This window comes from Pavona decussata, unplaced genomic scaffold, assembly GCF_977016875.1.
Source record: "Pavona decussata unplaced genomic scaffold, jaPavDecu1.1 SCAFFOLD_11, whole genome shotgun sequence".
Classification (NCBI taxonomy): domain Eukaryota; kingdom Metazoa; phylum Cnidaria; class Anthozoa; order Scleractinia; family Agariciidae; genus Pavona; species Pavona decussata.
The window spans coordinates 1,712,483-1,731,293 of NW_028145434.1; the positions used below are offsets into that span (position 1 = coordinate 1,712,483).

General features: G+C 39.3%; 2 protein-coding genes across 4 annotated transcripts; one reads left to right on the top strand and one right to left on the bottom strand.

Moving 5' to 3' along the window:
- The first annotated feature begins 436 nt into the window (after positions 1 to 436).
- Positions 437 to 5,539, top strand: LOC146488148 (uncharacterized). Of its 2 annotated transcripts, none has more exons than XM_085121624.1 (3): positions 437 to 1,309; positions 1,673 to 1,861; positions 3,352 to 5,539. In XM_085121624.1, the coding sequence occupies exons 1-3, from the start codon at positions 666 to 668 to the stop codon at positions 3,779 to 3,781; spliced, it is 1,263 nt and encodes a 420-aa protein (XP_084977750.1). In that variant the 5' UTR covers positions 437 to 665; the 3' UTR covers positions 3,782 to 5,539. The 2 variants fall into 2 exon arrangements, with proteins under 2 accessions (XP_084977750.1, XP_084977754.1); XM_085121628.1 differs by having other exon boundaries at positions 1,694 to 1,861.
- Positions 4,620 to 18,378, bottom strand: LOC146488149 (uncharacterized). 2 transcript variants are annotated; one of them, XM_085121590.1, is made up of 6 exons: positions 15,772 to 18,365; positions 12,752 to 12,989; positions 10,077 to 10,299; positions 8,991 to 9,196; positions 6,811 to 7,032; positions 4,620 to 5,991 (listed from the first exon to the last, which is right to left on the bottom strand). In XM_085121590.1, the coding sequence occupies exons 1-6, from the start codon at positions 18,068 to 18,070 to the stop codon at positions 5,778 to 5,780; spliced, it is 3,402 nt and encodes a 1,133-aa protein (XP_084977716.1). In that variant the 5' UTR covers positions 18,071 to 18,365; the 3' UTR covers positions 4,620 to 5,777. The 2 variants fall into 2 exon arrangements, with proteins under 2 accessions (XP_084977716.1, XP_084977722.1); XM_085121596.1 differs by lacking the exon at positions 4,620 to 5,991 and having other exon boundaries at positions 6,810 to 7,032; positions 8,870 to 9,196; positions 15,772 to 18,378.
- Between the last annotated feature and the right edge of the window lie 433 nt (positions 18,379 to 18,811).

Genomic DNA, 18,811 nt, shown 5'->3' on the forward strand with positions numbered 1-18,811 from the left:
AAAAATATATATATAATTTATGGGTCACAAGCGGAATAAAAAGGGTATTGGGGTGGTTATTTCTCGGAAAATTGTCTCGCCATTTCCGGTTGCATTTTAATGACTCCCTAGCATTTCGCTTCCAAAATATTCAGACAATCAATCTTTTAGGTGATTGTACTGGCGTTTTACTGCTGGCAAAGGTTTCTTTCTGGCAAGTCTTTCAGCATGTACGAAGTCGTTTGCGCACTTTTATTTCGGCCCATGCCCAGGAAGCTTACACTTCCCGTTGAACATGCGCTTCAGATATCTCCAAATTCTTGGAGGGTAGGCCACGTGATAAAAAGGTTTAAAAACCAGTTTTAACGAGGTTGTCAACTCACGCGCATTTATTTTAGTCTAATTTGCTGTGCAAAAGTGAGCCTGTATGAAGTTTTGGCAACAGTCAGACAGGTGACAAAGCCGATTACTTGAAGTGCTAAAGACGCGAACAACTTCGCACATACTAAAAGATTTGCCAGAAAGAAACCTCTGCTGGCAGGGTAGAGACTGGGCTACATTTAGTGAACAACTCGCAGAATAACAACTCTACTGTTTAGAATTAGAGTGCACAGGAGATTATACTGACGGAACAGTTTATATTTCATTCCGTTTATTCTGTGTCCGACCGATATTAGAACACTATCATGGCAGACAGACGCATGAAAGAATACGTATCTCCACTTTACAAGAAATATGAACACCGTAAGAAGACCATTCAAGACGCATTGGATCGTTTGAGCGCCCATTCCACGGCTGGTTATGCGATTGTGATGGTTATCAACACTGCGGTCATGTTGTTCAAGGCTACGCTTGCAATTGAATTTTATTATCACTTCAGACCTTACCACTGGAAGATTATGAATTCATTGGCATATATCATGTCGTTAGGTCTCGTGTTCATCGGAAGAGGGACATTCTTTATCTGTTCTGTTATCAGTTTAGCTTTGCTAGTTATTTTGCAGTTTCTTTGGCTGGCGTGCTATGGTCTGGCGAAATTTACAGTGATGCTGATTACATATTTGATCTTAGCTATCGTTTACACCGTTTCGTTTTTGTTGCACATTGCATTTCACGCGATAATTGGATTTGCCCGAGTTTCAAGGTTTCTAATAACGACACTCCCAATCATGGTCATCAACCTTGGAACGAACTACTGGAAATCTCTAACTTTTCGTGTGATTATTTCAATAGTTGTGATTTCATTATCGATTCTTCTTTGGCGCCGTTACAAGAGGGAAAAACTCAATAGAAATGATAGCGATGCGGGTGCCTTTCTCTTTGATTTCAGGTACTTTGATGTGACAATTATTCACCTTTGGTTTTCATGAGGACCTTGAAAAATAGACTAGTTAATATTTACGAGTTTGGATACATAAAGTCCCAGGCTACCAGATTTATAGTATTGGTGCTATCCACCTCTAAAATGGACTTGTAAAACATTTCGCTATCTTCAACACAACCGTATGATAGTTTGATATATGGCCAACAAAGTGAAATGGCCAGAGCTATAAACCATGGTCACAGTAGTGATTTTCTTTCTTTTCTCTTGACGAATTATTCATGAATTTGAGAATGATCGATCATCCAACTGTTGACTGTTTAGTGAGATGTTTTGTTAGCACTAACAAAAGATGATTTTCTCTCGTTTCAGCTTACACAAATTTTATTCTAGTCTCAAGCATCAAGAAAATGGTGATTTCAAACGAACTACTTTGTCGTCTGGCTGTAAAGAATTCCAAACTGTGAAGGAACACTTTTATGCGTCAATTCCACGAGACAAGGCGCAGATTTTGAGGATTGAGAAAATCAAGAATGATATCCTTCTTGATAGATACAACAGGTAAGCGGCGTAAGATTTGGACTGGCTGTAATATGCAAGGGAGTAGGCATTGTTGATTGTGACCAAGGGCGAAGGGCTTTAAGAAAGGATTGCCAAATTACGAAATCATCTAAACATCTTCTTCGGTTTGAGTACAATTCAAATTACAGAATGCATCGCAAGTTGCTTTAAGTGCTTGTTCCGTTTAGGGAGACAGAATCTATTTCCGTTTTGGGGAAGTTCGTAGGAGATGTTAGACGTTGTCATTTGAGATATTGAACAAGAAGCAGCAATGTCAATCAAGAACGTTACATTTGTCACAACATAATGTTACCTCTCTAACAGTTTAGTTTTTTCTGCGACATTTTTAAATAACAAAGACCTTAAAGAACTTCCTTTTGTAGGTCTCAGGCTCTTTTCGTTCTGTGGATTGAATGTTTCATGTTTCCACCACACTAAGTTCCCCTTAAGCTGCTTGTAAAACTTCGGTTAACTGAAGAATAAATTGAAGTACGACCTTGTTTCAGTACAAACCTCAAAGAAATGATGGATATCAGTTGTAAGTGTATTGACCACGAAAATTATCTATCCAACCAAAATGAAGTCAAAGTACTTTTTTTTTTACGAATAAGGGATCTAAAGAATCTCCGGTTCTGCGTCGGTGTGTAGTAGAAAAGAACGTTTGGTTTTATCAACAGAATTGAGAAGGTCATTTGTCCGCCGCAAAATGAGTCGGTTCCAGTTCATAAAGTGGTGTGGCACGCAAAAGAGTAAAATTTCTTTTAGCTTATGTTTCTCCTATTTGAAAGGAGTTCTTCTAAGCTGAGTAAGTGCCCAATCAACTAGGCATAGCATTGTTGAAGAAGTAGCTAGTTTGTGCCGCTATGATTGCTTTTATATCGTCTACGTGTGACACCCGAGCCTTTATGCAGCAATCTGGAAAAATAAATCTCTGTTGAATATTAGAGAGTCACAAAGTCTGCAAAGTTTTAAAAGAAATCTGAGGAAGCTTGATTTTAAGTGTTATCCTGAACAATAATGATAACTGTTGCGGTCTTTGTTTCACTTGAATTTTATGGATTTTATAACTGTAAATTTAGAACTCCATAGATTTATACTTACATTTTAGGAAGTATGAATTTGTCAATGGTTGCGAATTTTAACGTAGTTTTAGCATGATTGTACATAGTTTTATCTATTATTTGTTTTGATGTGTCCCCAGTTAGACCACAGGACTAAATACTCATCTTCTTCTTCTTCTTCTTCTTCTTCTCCTTCTTCTTCTTCTTCTTCTTCTTCTTCTTCATCTTCTAATTATTATTATTATTATTATTATTATTATTATTATTATTATTATTATTATTATTATTATTATTATTATTATTATTTTATTATTATTATTATTATATTGTTGTTGCTTTTGTTATTGTTCTTGTTGTTGTTTCAGTAGAATAATTAGAAGCGACCAATAAGTCAAATCGCTGTCTCAGAAAAACTCTCTCTGATTTTAGGAAGCGGGAACGCATGAAAAAGAAACTAAACGCAACCAACTATAACAAAATAGAGAGGCAGCTTTTCCATGGCACATCATCAGACGTTATTGACGCCATCTGCAAGCAAAACTTTGACCACAGGATGCACGGTAAAAACGGAACATTGTACGGAGAGGGAAGCTATTTCGCTGTCAAGGCCTCGTACAGTAACAACTACAGCAGTGGAAAGGAAACCAGGTTTATGTTTTTGGTTAGTGTGTTAACGGGGGATTACAAGCTTGGGAACACAGCGCTTCGACGCCCACCACTGAAAGATCCCTCCAATCCTGCCAGTGATCTGTATGACTCATGCGTTGACAGTGAAGGTCAACCAACGATTTTTGTTATCTTTAACGATGAACAGTGCTATCCATTATATCTTATTACTTATAGCGTAGGAAATGTTTAAGCCTTTTAAATTTGCATTATTCACAAAATTAGGATTTGAACCAGGGGAACCAAGGATCCATCGAACGGAGAGATCCATCATACCAACTAATTATTATAATAGTCATTGTTTAAGGCTCTAGCTATCTGTTAGTACTACCTGTATCACGAATTATTATGTCACCGGTTACTTGGTATATGGTGCACGAGCCCTAAACTGGCATATAACCTGAATTCGAGAGCAAATACCTTGAACTTGAATTAATATCCAGGCGTGTCTTCAATATATATCATTTTCCGAGTCATATTGCCCATCCATTCTTGATCAAGGGTAAGCAAAATCGGCAACCGAGAAACAAGTTAAGCGTAATACTTTAATAGCCATGTCATTCCCGTAACGCCGCGCTTTAGATAGCCAATTGCTATAAGCTTAGCCGTGTTGAAACGAAAAGGAATCAAAAGAAGAAAGAGCGAAAACAAGCGATTAAACTGACGTCTAGAGCGTGTGAAGTTACATCTTCTAAAAAGCTAAAATCTAAAAACGGGAATAATGAATTTACAGGGCGGGTCTCAAAAGGATGTGGAGAGTGGAATTTTTTAGTCAGAAACGGGGTCAGAACAGAAAACCAGCTGCAGATGGCAAATCTCCAACAAAGATAAGGAGCAACCCCTCCCCGGAGAACAATTGGTCAATTTCAGGAAAACCATGAGCTGCTTTTTATGTGTAAAACAAAAAAAGTAAAAGTGAGTAAGTAAGCACTTCTGGGAAATAAAGGTTTACATATCAGTTATACAATAAAACTTCTGCCGGGTTTCTTGTTGCAGTAGTGAGGACACTGAAAAAAGAAAACATCTTGATCTTCCAACATTCTTTTCGTTTAGTTTCCCTTTTATTGGTTAATTCAGTTTATCGTAATACAAATATAAAGATAATCAATTTTAAATGACATGTGATCTTTTTTTGTTGTTGTTGTTGTTGTTGTTTGTTCTTTTTTATGAACAATAGTAGTTTTTGTGATGTAATAAATCTCTGTTTTGAAATAATGATGTTTTACCAAAGAGAGCTATATATCTGATTAGGGAGCTTAGGCTACGACAACTGCACCGGCAACGATAACGCCGCAAAACAATAGGTTTAATGATCAAAAACAATCGCTCTCCACGTACGTTTTACATTTTGGTACATTTCTTTGCTGTCCTCTGCAAAACAACAACGAGAAATGACCACATTTAAGGTTTTGTGGAGAACGTGAAAGCACGACGGTGAATTTTTCATTTTCTTTCTTAACTTTTACGCCACTCCTTCCAATTTGGTTCCATTTTTGTAAAAGTTGAGCAAGTTGAAATAATTGCGAAGTAGCACAAAAAAAAATAGATATATTTTCGGGTGACGTTTTCGTTGCCGTTGCCATCGTCGTTGCTTAAGCCCCCTATTACCCTATCGCTACCACGACTGCCTACATGACTTGCTACCGATGCAGAGCAATCGGAAGTTACGCAACCCAGAACACAACGCTTTAAACGCTCATATATAAATAGATGCCTTTTTCAAATTTTCATAACTTTGAAATAGTTAAAGATGTTTAACCATGATTATAACTTACTACTATTGATTATTTTTAAATTACACGTCTGATGTACGTATGTACCAATTTCTATTTTAATAAAGACTGCTTACTTACCAATAACGAGTAAAGTACATGCAGTAATTGCTAACGATTATCAAAGGAGTTGTAAAAATCGATAAACTAACAATGTAATAAACATTTGTTCACTCCCATTCTAACTGTATTTTTCTTTTTCTTTTTCTTTGGTTTTTTTGTTGTTGTTGTTGTTGTTTTTTTGTTTTTTCTTTTTTGTTTTTTTTTTTTTCGTTAACTTTAACTTGAAAAAGATTTCACACTTTCTCTCTCACAAACTACCGGATTTCAATGCCGGAGTATTTGCTGGAGTAAAACTTCAGCCAAGAATGTGAATCGGTTAAGAAGCATAGAAAGTCTTTCTTGGAGGGGACGTCGCTATGAAAAGAAATCTAAGCGAAGAAGTTTCATTTGCCGTGGACGATGGTGTTGGTTGTCTGAAAATTTACACACATACATGCAAGCCAAACGCCAGTTCCAATCAAACGTCTGTTTGTAGGTGGCCTTCACTGTCTTACGGCTTAAGCGTCTCTCAGTCAAGAACCTTCGCTTGGTTCTACCGGTCTTTACAGCTGACATGTTTCCTTTCTTCCTATGAATGAACAATGAATGGACAAAGCATTTTTCATTAATTAATTGATCAAGAACCTTCCAAATATTACATCAACAAAGCAGGTGGGCAGAAGAAATATTTTTAACGACCGTTTGAAATACGCGTGCCGTGCCGTGCCGTGCCAGTTTTCGGACAGAGTAGCTCAATTTCATCTACAGCGGTTAAGGGTGACCTGAGGCAATATTATGCAGGTCCTTGAGTCATTCCGTTTAGAGTAATTACTATGATTTGTCCTATGTTTAATTCAAACTTAAAACAGCGATAAAAATTGAACCTTCGCGTAAGAAGGGGGCAGGAGTATTGTGCGAGTAAGGGCAATCATAATCGCGAATATTTCTTGAGGAAAAGTCACAAAGTCAAAATTAAGATATGGCTAACTATGTCTCATCAATCCTCCGCGATTGAACCAAGAACACCACGATTAGAATTTAATTCTCAAAAACAGTAAGAACGGAAGCTCCTTTAGTCAGCTTTGGTCACCACTCGCCCGAAAAAGATATATTTCACCGTAACCATCCCAAATCAGTCTCTAAATCGTCAACTACAACGCAAAACCTCTTCTGAAAAGTAACCTAAACCACTCCCCCTCCTCCTCCATCCCTTCCTCTCGCCCCAAAACAATGCTGGTGTATCTCAATTGCCCTTTTTCGACTAAGTTGCCCATTTAAACCTAAATTGAGAGAGTTTTTGGGACTGGCTCTACGTCCTGGTGTACTCTGTGGCGGGTATGGCTGTATCCCTCAAAGAGGCTTTAATTCTGAACTATGGACCAGAGCTCTACTTTACATTTTACCGTACCTTTGATAATTTTCCCACACGATTGGCTTTTGCACGCGTTCGATGCTGGTGATCACGGCGCTCCACTTGATCGTCTTCCTAAGCTGCTTCTCCACTTCTGTAAACTCAAGAGAGTGCGGTGCTATAGGAACGCGTACATTTTGCATGTCAGATGGCATTGGAACCCAAAGTTTCCTTGAATTTTTCCTCCGTTTCCCCTTAGCCGGCAATGACACCTGGGACCTACAACAGAAACAGATTTGATCAATCCTCTAGTTTCTCGTGTTCAAAGAAGACAGCTAGAAATTGCTAGGCATCTACAGTACCCTACAGTAGAAAAACATTCTACGAAAGTACCTTTATTCACCTGAAATGCACAGGACCTTAACAACGCATTCAACATTCAAGTTGTTACACAGCGGACACGCAACAAACCTACGTAGCTGTTGCCTGGCAACATGCAGAAATGTCGTGTGACGAGGTTGTGAGTTATAAAGTCTTGTGAAATTAGGATCATTATTTTCTAAATAAAATCAACGTTGCATTTTTTGTTCTTTGCCTGTTCCTAGATCTCATGCCGATTGAAGACGATTTCGGCCAGCGATCGGGTCAGCCTAAAAGCAGGCAAACGAAAAAAGCCGAATACAAAAATGTAACACAAACAGTGACTTTACTGATAGACATGTTTACAGTTGCCTATTTTTCCTTGTGAGTTTAGATTGTACGCTTTCATAGAATGGTCGCTTTGTTATGTGGAGAGTGAAATCTGTTGTGGTAATCGTTCCATCGAAGGGTATTAGCTCGACTATCACACGGAATGTGTAAGCTGTCCAATTAATTTACAAAACTTCGCAATTTCTGCCTTTTGAAACACTTTTATTGTGTTCCTACACAATCTTTGTAATTCATTGGATCACAACACCTCCGCGTGCGACATAGACGAAACGCGGCGGCGATTCCAATTGAATTCCAATTGAGGCGAGCATAAAGTTGTTTAGTTGGCTCCATTACATCGCAGGTGTGTGAGAACAGGGTCTTTGCTGCTGAAATTAACGATCCGCTTTGAATAGACAAATTTCAATATATTAAAATTCTAGCTTGGCTACGAGGCTTAAGGGAATAAAACAACCAAACGTACATTAAGTTTTTTAGACGAATAATGTAATTTAATTTTGTCTTATTCCCATGCGCTTCGTAGCCAAGCTAGAATTTCAATATATCGAGATAGTAGCCTAAGAACATCTCATTTCTTTTTCCAATTGTTTGTGTAAGTACTAGAATAACATTGAATTTTTTCTCACAAATCATAACAGTTGGTGAATTACTTGACGGGAATTATCTCTGACCGATCCAGACTTTTGCGTCCACCAGGGGGACGTAAAAAATGGAAGAAATTAATAATTTGGTAGCTTGCGCCCCTTCTTTCCCCTCCCCTCCCCTCCCCTCCATCCCATGCGTCTTGCTAGCCCTGATTTCCCATTTTCCTCCGTTTGGTGTCTGCCACAAAGCTTTGCTGGGGACCAGATTACATAAATTTTTGGACTGTTCTTGAATTATTTTGACTAAAAGTAAAAGATGTTTAGCGGCGTCACTCACTAACACGGTAAAGTTAAGGTGTCTTTTAAAACTGTGGTTTCATTGGCATGAAGTGGATAAGAAAACCAACAGTCCATCACTGTTGGGGATGCTAATTAATTTGTTATGTTTCCTTACTGGAACTCATGTGTTTCACCTACCACCCCTGGCTGGAGCCCACTAAACTGTGGAGCCAATGGAAAGGTAAATTGTTGCTTTATAAGAACAAGAACCCTGGGCCACGTCTGTGCCCCAATTGTATGTCAAGTGTCAGTAACCATGAGACCATTACGTGTGTACTAATTATAATTTGGCGGAGATCACCCTTGATATCCATGAAATCTTCCTGGGCATGATTAAAGTACCTTTGCGGAAAGTTGATTCTCCGAGGCACTGACATGTCGCCCCCAAACACAAGTCTGCACGCAATGGTCTTAAGCATAGTGGCACTTCACTCACGTTTCTCAGCTCTAAGTTCCATTGCGCCGTCAAATTAACAAGTTACTGAAATGGTTCAGCGTCCCAAAGGTAAACTATGATAATAAACTGCGCCGAAATCGGTCCGATCTCCGAACACCAAAGGTGAACGCCTCCTTATAGAAACAACGCACATTTTCCTTACGTACTCTTTGAGTTTACGGACATCATCTTCAGATATAACCTTTGCAGGTCTTCTTCTCACGTTTGTTGTGGTTCCGTTTTTCAAGCTTGTCTGGCTCATATCGGATGCTGGATGAAAGCTCAACGCGTAACCCTGGCCAGCAAACCGAAACTTGAACCCGGGTCTCTTATTTAAGAAGGCTTCTTCTATAGATCGTTGAAGATCTCTGCCCTGTAAATGCAAACTACGCTTCAGTGATTATCTTCGTAAAAATAATGCAAATCCCGCAGTAAATTTTCCAGGAGTGCAAGAAAAGGTTTGCTTACAGGAGGTTTCTTAATCACTTGATTAATTTCCGGCAATTAATTATACAAGTTGAAGTCACTTATTGACAGGTATAGTATTTCCTTAAACATGGACCCGCATTGCAGAGGAAACCTGTGCTGGCCAAGCCGTCAGTGAGACTGAGTTGTCAACATGGCATAGTCCGTGTGGAAAAACAAAATAGAATATTGACAGAAAAACTTCACATTTGTATTGTGACAAAAAGCTGCTAAAGACATCTCAAAGTTCTTACCGCTGAATTGCAATATTTCGAATTTCACTTCAAAACTTTAATTATGATTCCAGTAATCCAGTAAATGCCATATATTATAGTAACTCTGTGATCAAATACTCTTGATGTGTCTATAAAGGCATACAAACGAGGCGAAATGGTCAAGAGAATGTGCAAGAATGACCCAGTAATCTCGAGTTTCTATGCCAAGTCGCTGACAACTGCAAGGACAGCTATTTACCCATGGCCAAAAAATAACAGGCAAAGGCTTGGCTAAATATATATATTACTGAACTGCAATTTGATTTCAACGATTAAGATCTAAACCTGCAACATTACTTCTTTGTTTTTGTCGTAAAAAGATCCGGCGACTGTTATCATCTGATAACCACCGTCGGATTGTGTACCAAGTAACGTGTTTTGTCCAAGAAGAACGCGCGGAAATCAAAGGTTCGTTATAAGTGACGATATTGGGCCGAGTCAAGCATGGATTAACAGATATCCAATTCATCACCAGAACAGTATCAGCCTTTTTAAAACCTATATTCCACTCACATAGTTGTCTAGATCATATTCTTTCCAAATTCCCCGTTCCTCCTTGCAATACCAAATCCACTGCGTAGCCATAGCGTTACCAGGATCGATGACATAAGAATCAGTAGACAGACGCCTTAAATCGGCGATTATTTCACACTCTTGATCGTTCTGTAGGATCAGAAGCTTGTGATCTAGCAAAAATTTAACTTCATGTTGCTCTTTCAGCAGAATAGATTCCCCGCTAAAAAAAACAAAACAAAAAAAGATGCATCTAAGGTAAGGTAACTGTACGTACCCCGAATTAATATTTGATTTTCGAGGTAAAATAGAAAGAATATTATCGCTCTTCTTTGAAAGCTACATACTACATTTTCATGGACTGTTGTTGAGCAGCCGTGACGAGCATACAAATTTTGCTCGTCTTATTTTAAACGCGTTATTTTGTTTGTACTATTATGTCGCTTAAAGTATTAAATGGATAAGGGGGTTAGTTTCTAGATAAACTCCGTTGCTGCGTCGGTGGGGAGTAGAAACGAATGTTTGGTTTATCCGACAGAGTTGATGACCAAAGGTAAAAAGTGAACGGTAAAATGGTTCGATCTATTAACGTTGCGCATTTCCAGGGTACCAACAAAAAGCAATGGTCTCTGTGAGTTTGAGTCATAAATTTTCATAACAATTTCACGCGCAGCAATTTTCCTTCCTTTGTTCATAAGAAGGGTGTGTTTGCACACTTGTTTGATGTGGTGTTCTGTATAAATTAAAATGTTCCTTTGTTACTGTACACGCGATCTGTTGGGTAGTAATTAAGATAATTATTTTGTTGAAAGTTTGCGATATGACGCGGTATATTTTTGATGTAAAGCATCAACGTTTAATTTTCGGGTGTCTGCGTGACCAACGCGCAATCATCTTTTAGACTTCACAAAAGAACGGAAGACCCCACAACCAGGAGTACCCAACGGAGCCGCTCCTCAGATTATCCTCTCCTTGGACTGGAATTCTGCTAGCTGGAAACTTAGTAGGGAACTAAAATCCTGGCAAATAAATTATCCAAATGTTCTTCCCTTGCTGTGACTTTTTCTTTAATGTCGTCCCTGGCTGGAGACAACAATTAACGCTTCCTCTCTAGCTTCATACATATATCTTATTCGATGGTTTTACATATAATACGCGCGGATATTTTGCGAGTTGCGTAGTATTTTTCCGAGCCCCGAAGGGGCGAGGAAAAATACGAGCAATGAGCAAAATGTCCCCGAGTATTATATGTAAAACCATCGAATAAGAGATTTATTATTCCACTACAAAAAGATTTTGTTATTTTGGCTTCTCTGTTTTGGTAACAGTTTTCAAATGCACCCGGCATCAACTGTCCATCGGTATATGGCGCGTACGAATGATGTAAACAACACAGAAAGCCAGTTAAATATCTTTAATTTGATTAGATAAAATGAAAAGATAAATGACAAGTGAAACTTGTTTTCGAGTCTGCATCGTTTCAAAAACTATTCTTCGTCCAGTCCGGACATTGTTGCTCCTTTTTTCTGCCTTTTCCGTCCGTATTCGCTCTGTTGTAAACCGGTCAAACCGGGACACTACAGTGTATTACGGTCTCATATTTTGCGCGTTCTCTTGACCTTATTTGGTGAAATGACATAATAGTGGAATAATAATGCTTTTTACGATATACTCTGGTTAATTTAGTTGTGGGATATTTTTGGCTGCATGGAACTCGCCAGGTAGTGTACAACTGTGGCGTGACAAAGGAGACGTATGTAACGTTTTAAACTGTGCGTCAATGATTAAAACTTTGCCAGCTCGAGATGATTCTGTTCTTTACGATTTAGTGTCATTTTTCGAGATGAAAAGACCAGTTCATTTATATTGCTGATGGTTTCCACATGATTCGCGCTCTTGGTTGAGTGTCTTCAAAATGGCTGCTTTGACTGCTTTCCTATTTTGTTCTTTGCACATTCTCGAGAATAATCTACTGCATGTGGAACATCATATTGGTGATTTCTTGGTAGGTAGTTTTTTTTTTCAATTTCAAGCGAGGACGCTTAAGAATTTGCTCATTTACCAGCCTTTGTGTTTTCTATGTTCAATTTTAGCACACCAGTAATCTGTTCACCAAGCGAGGTTTTCAGCGGAAGTAACTGCATCCACAACAGGTAAAAGTTCATTGTTGCAGTTCATTTTATAAAAATTCCAGAAATATTACATTTTTCTTTGATCACTTCAATCCGAACAAATATTGCAATCACCAAGCTCTGATTTAATAAGGGTTGCATTAAAAGTGCAAATAAAGAAGAAAAAAACACATCCTGCATGAGTAATAACCTGCATTGAGAAAAAAAGAAGTAACTGGAACTACAATACTCCCGCCGCACCCTTAGTAGGATGCCCTGTAAACACCTGAGACTGGTTGCATAAAACGTTTTTAAGATAACACGGATGTTAACGATTGCTCTCAAACAACAACCTATTGTTTTTTTGCAACTATACTTACAGGTTCCCGTCATCTTAACATGATTTTGCAACCCAGCTAAGTGCCTAAGGGCCAAAGGCGACGCCCTATAGTCACTATAATCTTTGATTACTACCAGTTTTACTTAGCGTAAGGTGTGTTGCATATAACATATTATTGAAAATTCGTATAATCGAACTAAGTTGATATCACAAGTACGCCTAACCTTTTAAGAGAAATCTGAACATTGGTGGCTGTGCATTCCTCTAACATCACATTGCAGTAAAGTCTCTCCACTTTCTCGTTGTCTTGTTCATTAAAACTCCTCCACTCGCCATCTGACATATACTGCCAGTGGAAAGGCAAAGGGCAATGATGTCCTCCACACTTGAAGCCCTTTTTGCATTTGCCAAGAAGAAAATCGGAGCAGATGGGTTCGTCTGGCGTATCTTGATGAATGTGACCTTTTAATACAAAGATACATGTTGTTCCCCCAACTAAATATTCCAGAAATTATTTGTAAAATAACAGGCAGCCCAAGTTCGCGTCACAAGAGAGCGTGTGATAATTAATAACTAGTGAGGCGATGACCTTTGAGTGGAAGCGGTATTGGGTTACAGGCAGGCGTTAAGAATTTGGACGCATTATAAGACTTTGTATGGAAAATAAAATACGGTATTTTATTTCCCATACAAGGGACCGTTCATTTTTTATGAGCATGGGGGGGCTGGTGGGATTTAGGGGGGGGCCACGAGAAAAAAAATGGCACTAAAGGGGGGGGGGCTACCAAAAAAAATTGAGTGAAAGAGGGGGGGTCACCAGCAATAATTGGCTAGTAGGGGAAATTGAAAGTGGCTCAACACAGAAACAGATGAAGAAATTGAATATTATTTCAATTTTATTTAATGCAATTTTCCTAACCACTTTTAATTTGTTTTACATACTGAGGTCGAAATCTGCATTTTATATTAACAACAACTGAGGAAATGAAGCATATCTGTTGGAAAAGCAATAATGAATATAAACTGAAGTAGACACCTATGTTTGTACAAGTTCAAATTAATATAAAAACGTACTAACAGTCTCACTATTGAATCATCTGTGGGGGAGTAGTTTTCTACAAAGTGGTTGTACTCAGAACTCTATCAATAGATTGTTTAATGTTCTGTTTAATAGTACTCACTTTTATAAAAACTGTTGATTAGTAAATTATTTGAACCCAGGAGTATCAGTAGACTCAGTAGTATGCCTAGTGTGAACATCCAGATTAGATTTTAATAATAGAACTGTTGTTGGTGACTTCAGTTGACGGTAAATCTGAGCCGTAGGCCATCTTCAGAAAAGCTTGTAACTGTCATTTTTAACAGCAGTACTTTAACATCCAGGTGTGTAGGAGGGGGGGGGGGGGGTTCGAAGGGCTCGAACGAACCCCCTTTGAAGATCAATAATCGTGGAAGAAAAAGCACAATGAGGAGGTTGAACAACTACATGAGGTGTACCATGCGAGAGAGTAGAATGTCCGCCCTGGTTCTGATGCATATCAAATATGATATGCCTGTCAATCTTGACGAGATAGTCAATTTGTTCGAGGGCCTACACCCGAGAATGATGCAGTTTACCAGCTTGGTGTATGACTATCAGCAGATCGAATAGCTATCAGAACTCGACAAGGCGCGGAATGTACATTGAACTTTCTTGTTTAAGTTGAAACAATTATGCCGTAGAAATGATGTATATAGCTCACAAAGCTGCTGTAAAACAAATTTGTGATTTGCCTAAAATGGGTCTCAAAATGCAGGAAACAAGGTTTCTGGGAACCTAGATTTTCAAAAATTTCCGGGGGAGCATGCCCCATGACCCCCCTAGTAAGAGCGCCTCCGGCGCTCAGCAACATTTGGGGCTCAACGAACACCCCTATCTAACCCTTTCCTACGCGTCTGATATCTGTGTGTCCGCTGTTTTTTTTTTCTGTTTAATATGACTCGTAATCGTTGATTGGTATGCTTCGATCCGTATTTTGTTAGTCAGATCTGTACGTGTATTAATTGTTTCTACTCAAAGGGGAGTAATTTCACGTTAACCATTTGCTTGATTAATTTTTATAGTTTCTTTGAGAATCTAAATGGAAATTTAGGGTTTGCCGTTGCCGTAAACGTGTTGCTATCTATAAAACGTTTTTTTTAAACAAGAGAAATCTTTACCTAAGCAGAGAACGGTAACTTTTTAATAGTACTGTAAAGAAATCACAGTAACAATTACGTTTATCTTTGATATAAGCAGTACATAAGCGTTTTGTTAAAGTTAGGAGTAGTATGATTTGTTTCTGGTTGGGCGGGAGGGGGGGGGGGGTCATCAGAAAAAAAAGTTTCTGCTTGGGGGGGGCCATGTAGAAAAAAATTGCATGCTAGGGGGGGGTCATACAGTTTCGTAGTGGCAATTAACCAAATCCCACCAGCCCCCCCATGCTCATAAAAAATGAACGGTCCCTAAAGTCTTATAATGCATCCAAATTCTCAACGGCTGCCTGTAACCCAATACCGCTTGCACTCAAAGGTCATCGTCTCACTAGTTATTAATTATCACACGCTCTCTAGTGACGCGAACTTGGGCTGCCTGTGGTAAAACATGTTGAAAATATCTACTTTCTTCAGCACGTATAGAAAGGTTAAGGAACGAAATCACGTCATTTATACTTAAGAACAGTTCATTCTCAGAAATAACTATTCTCTTGCTTGCGCAAAAAACAAAAGTAACACGATGAAGGAAAAATTAACTTCATCCGGCTAAGAATGAAGAGGGATTCAATATTCAATAATTCAATGATTCAATACGGCCTTTTCCTGAAACACCCGTATCCCTTTAACTTATAAGTAACAGGAACTGAATAAAGGAGAACTTGGATAGCAAACATGCCTTTTCCTTTTTACATTGACATCACAGAGGAACGACGTTTGACATGGGAACTCAAACGACTGCCTCAGAAAAACCTTAATAAATAAAACGCCTTGAGAAATAATACAATTTTGTTACTTCATAATCTTCAAATTTTGCATACAAATGCATCGGCAAGGTGACAGTCATTATGGTCCAAAGTTATGGTAGACATGCACTGTAAGAGAGTAAAACGTTATGTACAAGTTTAATTTAGTCTGCAATCGATCGCCAGGCAATTTTAACTGGAAAAGCCAAAGATAATGATAAATGCACATCATGACTCAACATGTATGCATATTTAAAAACTCTTACCAGTTTCTTTTCCTTTAGTTTTGTCGCCGCAGACCAAAATGATCTTCTTTACCACAGGGTCACTAAAATGTTCCATCTCATAACGTTTAAGAACAGCCTGGGTGTGTTCAGTATGCATGGCAGATTCATGGTCTAGATCACATCCATTGCCCTCGCTGCAGCACTTCTTCAGGTGGTCGCTGCATATATGTATTCTGTTACACGAACCTCCTCGATGACACATGCCATTGTTGTACTCTAGGCAGACCTGAGGTGTCGACGAAAGCACAAGTTTGCGCAGCTGCTCATCTGTTAATGTATCAAGTTTAATCTTTGACAGCAAGGCTTTATCCCTCTCATCTTGAAAGTGATGATTCCGTGGACATGTCGCTCCACCAACACACGAATCAGTGATGTAGTCCCTGCAGGCGTGTAGCTTCGAGCATTTTTTCCTCGTGCACTCACCATGAAAGGAGCTGTAATTGTATCTAAAACAAAGGCGTGCCTTTGTAGAGTAAGCATCCACTTGCAAAATCATTCCATGACCGTCTTCAGTGATCAAAAAGCTGCCTGCCTTTTTACGAAACCACGCCTCAACGTTAAGGTTGCCAGGGAATAAATCTGTTCGCTTGGAAATCTTTGCGAAGGAAGCAGAGCAGCCATATTCTTTGCAAAGACACTCAAAGACCTTTGTATCAGACGGCTCAAGACTGGTCACAGCAGCAATTCCCTCGGAAGAAACTAGAGGGGCACTGTTGCTGTCTTTATCTGCAATGTTCTTGGAGGATGTGTTTTTCCTTGAACCTTTGCGCTCCAATGCCTCATCTTTTGTCCCTATTTGGCAAACCAAATCTTTGCTGCTCGGGGAATCCTTCATATCACGGTCGCTGCCCATCACCCACTTCTTTACAAAATCTTGTGTGGCATCGTCTGTAGGTGGAGCACTAGCAAGGACTTCCAACCCCGCCCTCAATGTCGGACTGTGGGACGAGCTGTCCGCAACTGGAGTAGTTTTCTTATCTGATTGGATCGTTTTTGCAGAATACGACGACGCTGAGTTCTTCTTCTGTGGTTCTTTGCATGTTGGGCCACGCTCTATCTGTTTTTTCCTGTTCTTTCCCTTCGTTTCATCGGTAGTGCCCGAGCTTTGTTCGGTCAACTTAGATTCCGACAGCTCTCTCTTTACAGAGGTTATGTCATCATCATCATAGTGCTTGATGGTCTTGAATCCCAAAATTCCTAATTTATTTTCGTCAGATGAAGAATTTGAACGGGTTTCGTCCTCTTCAACTTGAATATTCATTAATTTAGCACTGTTTTCAAAAGCTGGTGAAGTTGAATTATTTGCTAAATTGTTAAGAACATTAGAAGCTGGCTTGCAGACCGTCGGCCCTTGTTTTGTCGCCTTACTTTGCACACCTTCCGGTTGATGATGTTCCTGGCTTCCGGCTCCGGACTTTACCAGCGAGTTGCGTTCGGATTCACTTTGCTTGGAACAACGTGCGATGTTACTGCAAGAATCTCCCGAAGATGTCTTACACTGACCTTTTGTTCCGTCACTTAGAGCTGTACTTGGTGTAAATGAATCAACTAAATTGCTCATAATTCCAGTCGAAGCTTGTCCACTTGTACTGCTCTGTTTTCCACCTTTAGCAAAAATTTTCCGGTCCTTTGGAACCAAAATATTGCAGCGAACAAACTTAGTGGACATCGACTGATGTGGCACTAGATCGAACTGCTTGAGAATTCGCTTATTGTGGGAATCCGTGAGGTTGTGTGACAAGGAACAATTACAAACCGACCCTTGGACCGCTTGAGAACAAACGTGAAGATAGAAACATTCATCCGAATTACATTCACCTCTCAAATACAACTGACATACCTGTGGAAGGCTCCAAGCAACAATATTCTTCAATGTGCCGGGCGGGTATTTGTTGAGTCCTAATTGTTTTGTCTTCTCTCCATTTTCCTGACCGAAGAAATTGTGTGAACGGCCGCATCGTTTAGCGCAATCACCTTCGATAAACTCTTTGCAAATGTGCCAGTACTTGCAATTACCTTGTGCCCGACGACAAGAACCTTTCTCAAGATATTGTTGACAAATTTTCTTCTTCAACCGAATTCGCACACCAGCGAATTTGCCGTCACCCATCACAACGAAAGGCCGATCACCTTGAATCTTCAGCCAGTTCCTCGCTTCTACTTCTGATTTTCTGCTTCCCAAGGGCGAAGATCGTTTCAAAAGAACAGGTAATTCGACAAATCCTCCACTCCCGCAAATAAAATTGAATATTTTCTCTACCAAAACATCATCCGCCATGTTGTTGATTCACGAAAATTCATGGCAATGACCGACAACGGCTGGCGTCTGATATTCCGAGAAAATGACAATTTTTTCCGAAGTAGGGTACAATGGGGAAAAATGTGTTACTGCCGGATGTTCTCAACAGAGAACTGCGATCGTGATATAAAACCGAGTACAGTTTTCTACACAAGAGCTTCCGTTGGACTTTTTGCTGGGGTTTAAAAACCTAAATTACCTCAGTATGTCATATGCTAAAATTGTGCACATGTCGGCCACCTGCCTCGTCGTGAGTCGGCCCGTTTTGTCATTTGCCAAAATCACGTGAAAAGAAAAAAAAATGTTTTTAAAAACAATAAAATCTCACGACTTCGTATGTGTTGTTTTTATCTTGTTCAGGTGACCTTGGGCCGAAGACGAAACAACGCTAATCACTCTCTTTTGCTTTCGGAAAGAAAGCAAAAAAATTTCGTGTATGCCTCTACACTGACCTCTTTTTTTTATTGTTTAAATCAAAACCAGTAGAAAAGAAAAAAGTTAATTATCGCCAGCGCAAGCATAGAGTACTTAGTGTAAGAATATCCGAATAAAATCGAAACAAAAATATAATAATTTATGGGTCCCAAGCGGAATAAAAAGGGTAAGCCGAACAAGTTATTTCTCGAAACATTGTGACGCCATTTCCGGTTGCATTTTATTCAGACCGTAGCGTTTTCGCTGTCAAAAGATTCACACAATGAATCTTTTAGGTCACTGTAC

What these genes read in the sequence shown, in the direction of transcription:
- LOC146488149 (XM_085121590.1), bottom strand. Translation starts at nt 18,070, where the DNA reads ATGGCGGATGATGTTTTGGTAGAGAAAATATTCAATTTTATTTGCGGG. An exon ending in GTTCAGATTTCTCTTAAAAG is followed by an intron (nt 10,300 to 12,751) that starts GTTAGGCGTACT and finishes TGTTTTTTTTAG; the next exon opens with CGGGGAATCTATTCTGCTGA. An exon ending in GATGTCCGTAAACTCAAAGA is followed by an intron (nt 7,033 to 8,990) that starts GTACGTAAGGAA and finishes TTTCTGTTGTAG; the next exon opens with GTCCCAGGTGTCATTGCCGG.
- LOC146488148 (XM_085121624.1), top strand. Translation starts at nt 666, where the DNA reads ATGGCAGACAGACGCATGAAAGAATACGTATCTCCACTTTACAAGAAA. An exon ending in GCCTTTCTCTTTGATTTCAG is followed by an intron (nt 1,310 to 1,672) that starts GTACTTTGATGT and finishes CTCTCGTTTCAG; the next exon opens with CTTACACAAATTTTATTCTA. An exon ending in CTTCTTGATAGATACAACAG is followed by an intron (nt 1,862 to 3,351) that starts GTAAGCGGCGTA and finishes CTCTGATTTTAG; the next exon opens with GAAGCGGGAACGCATGAAAA.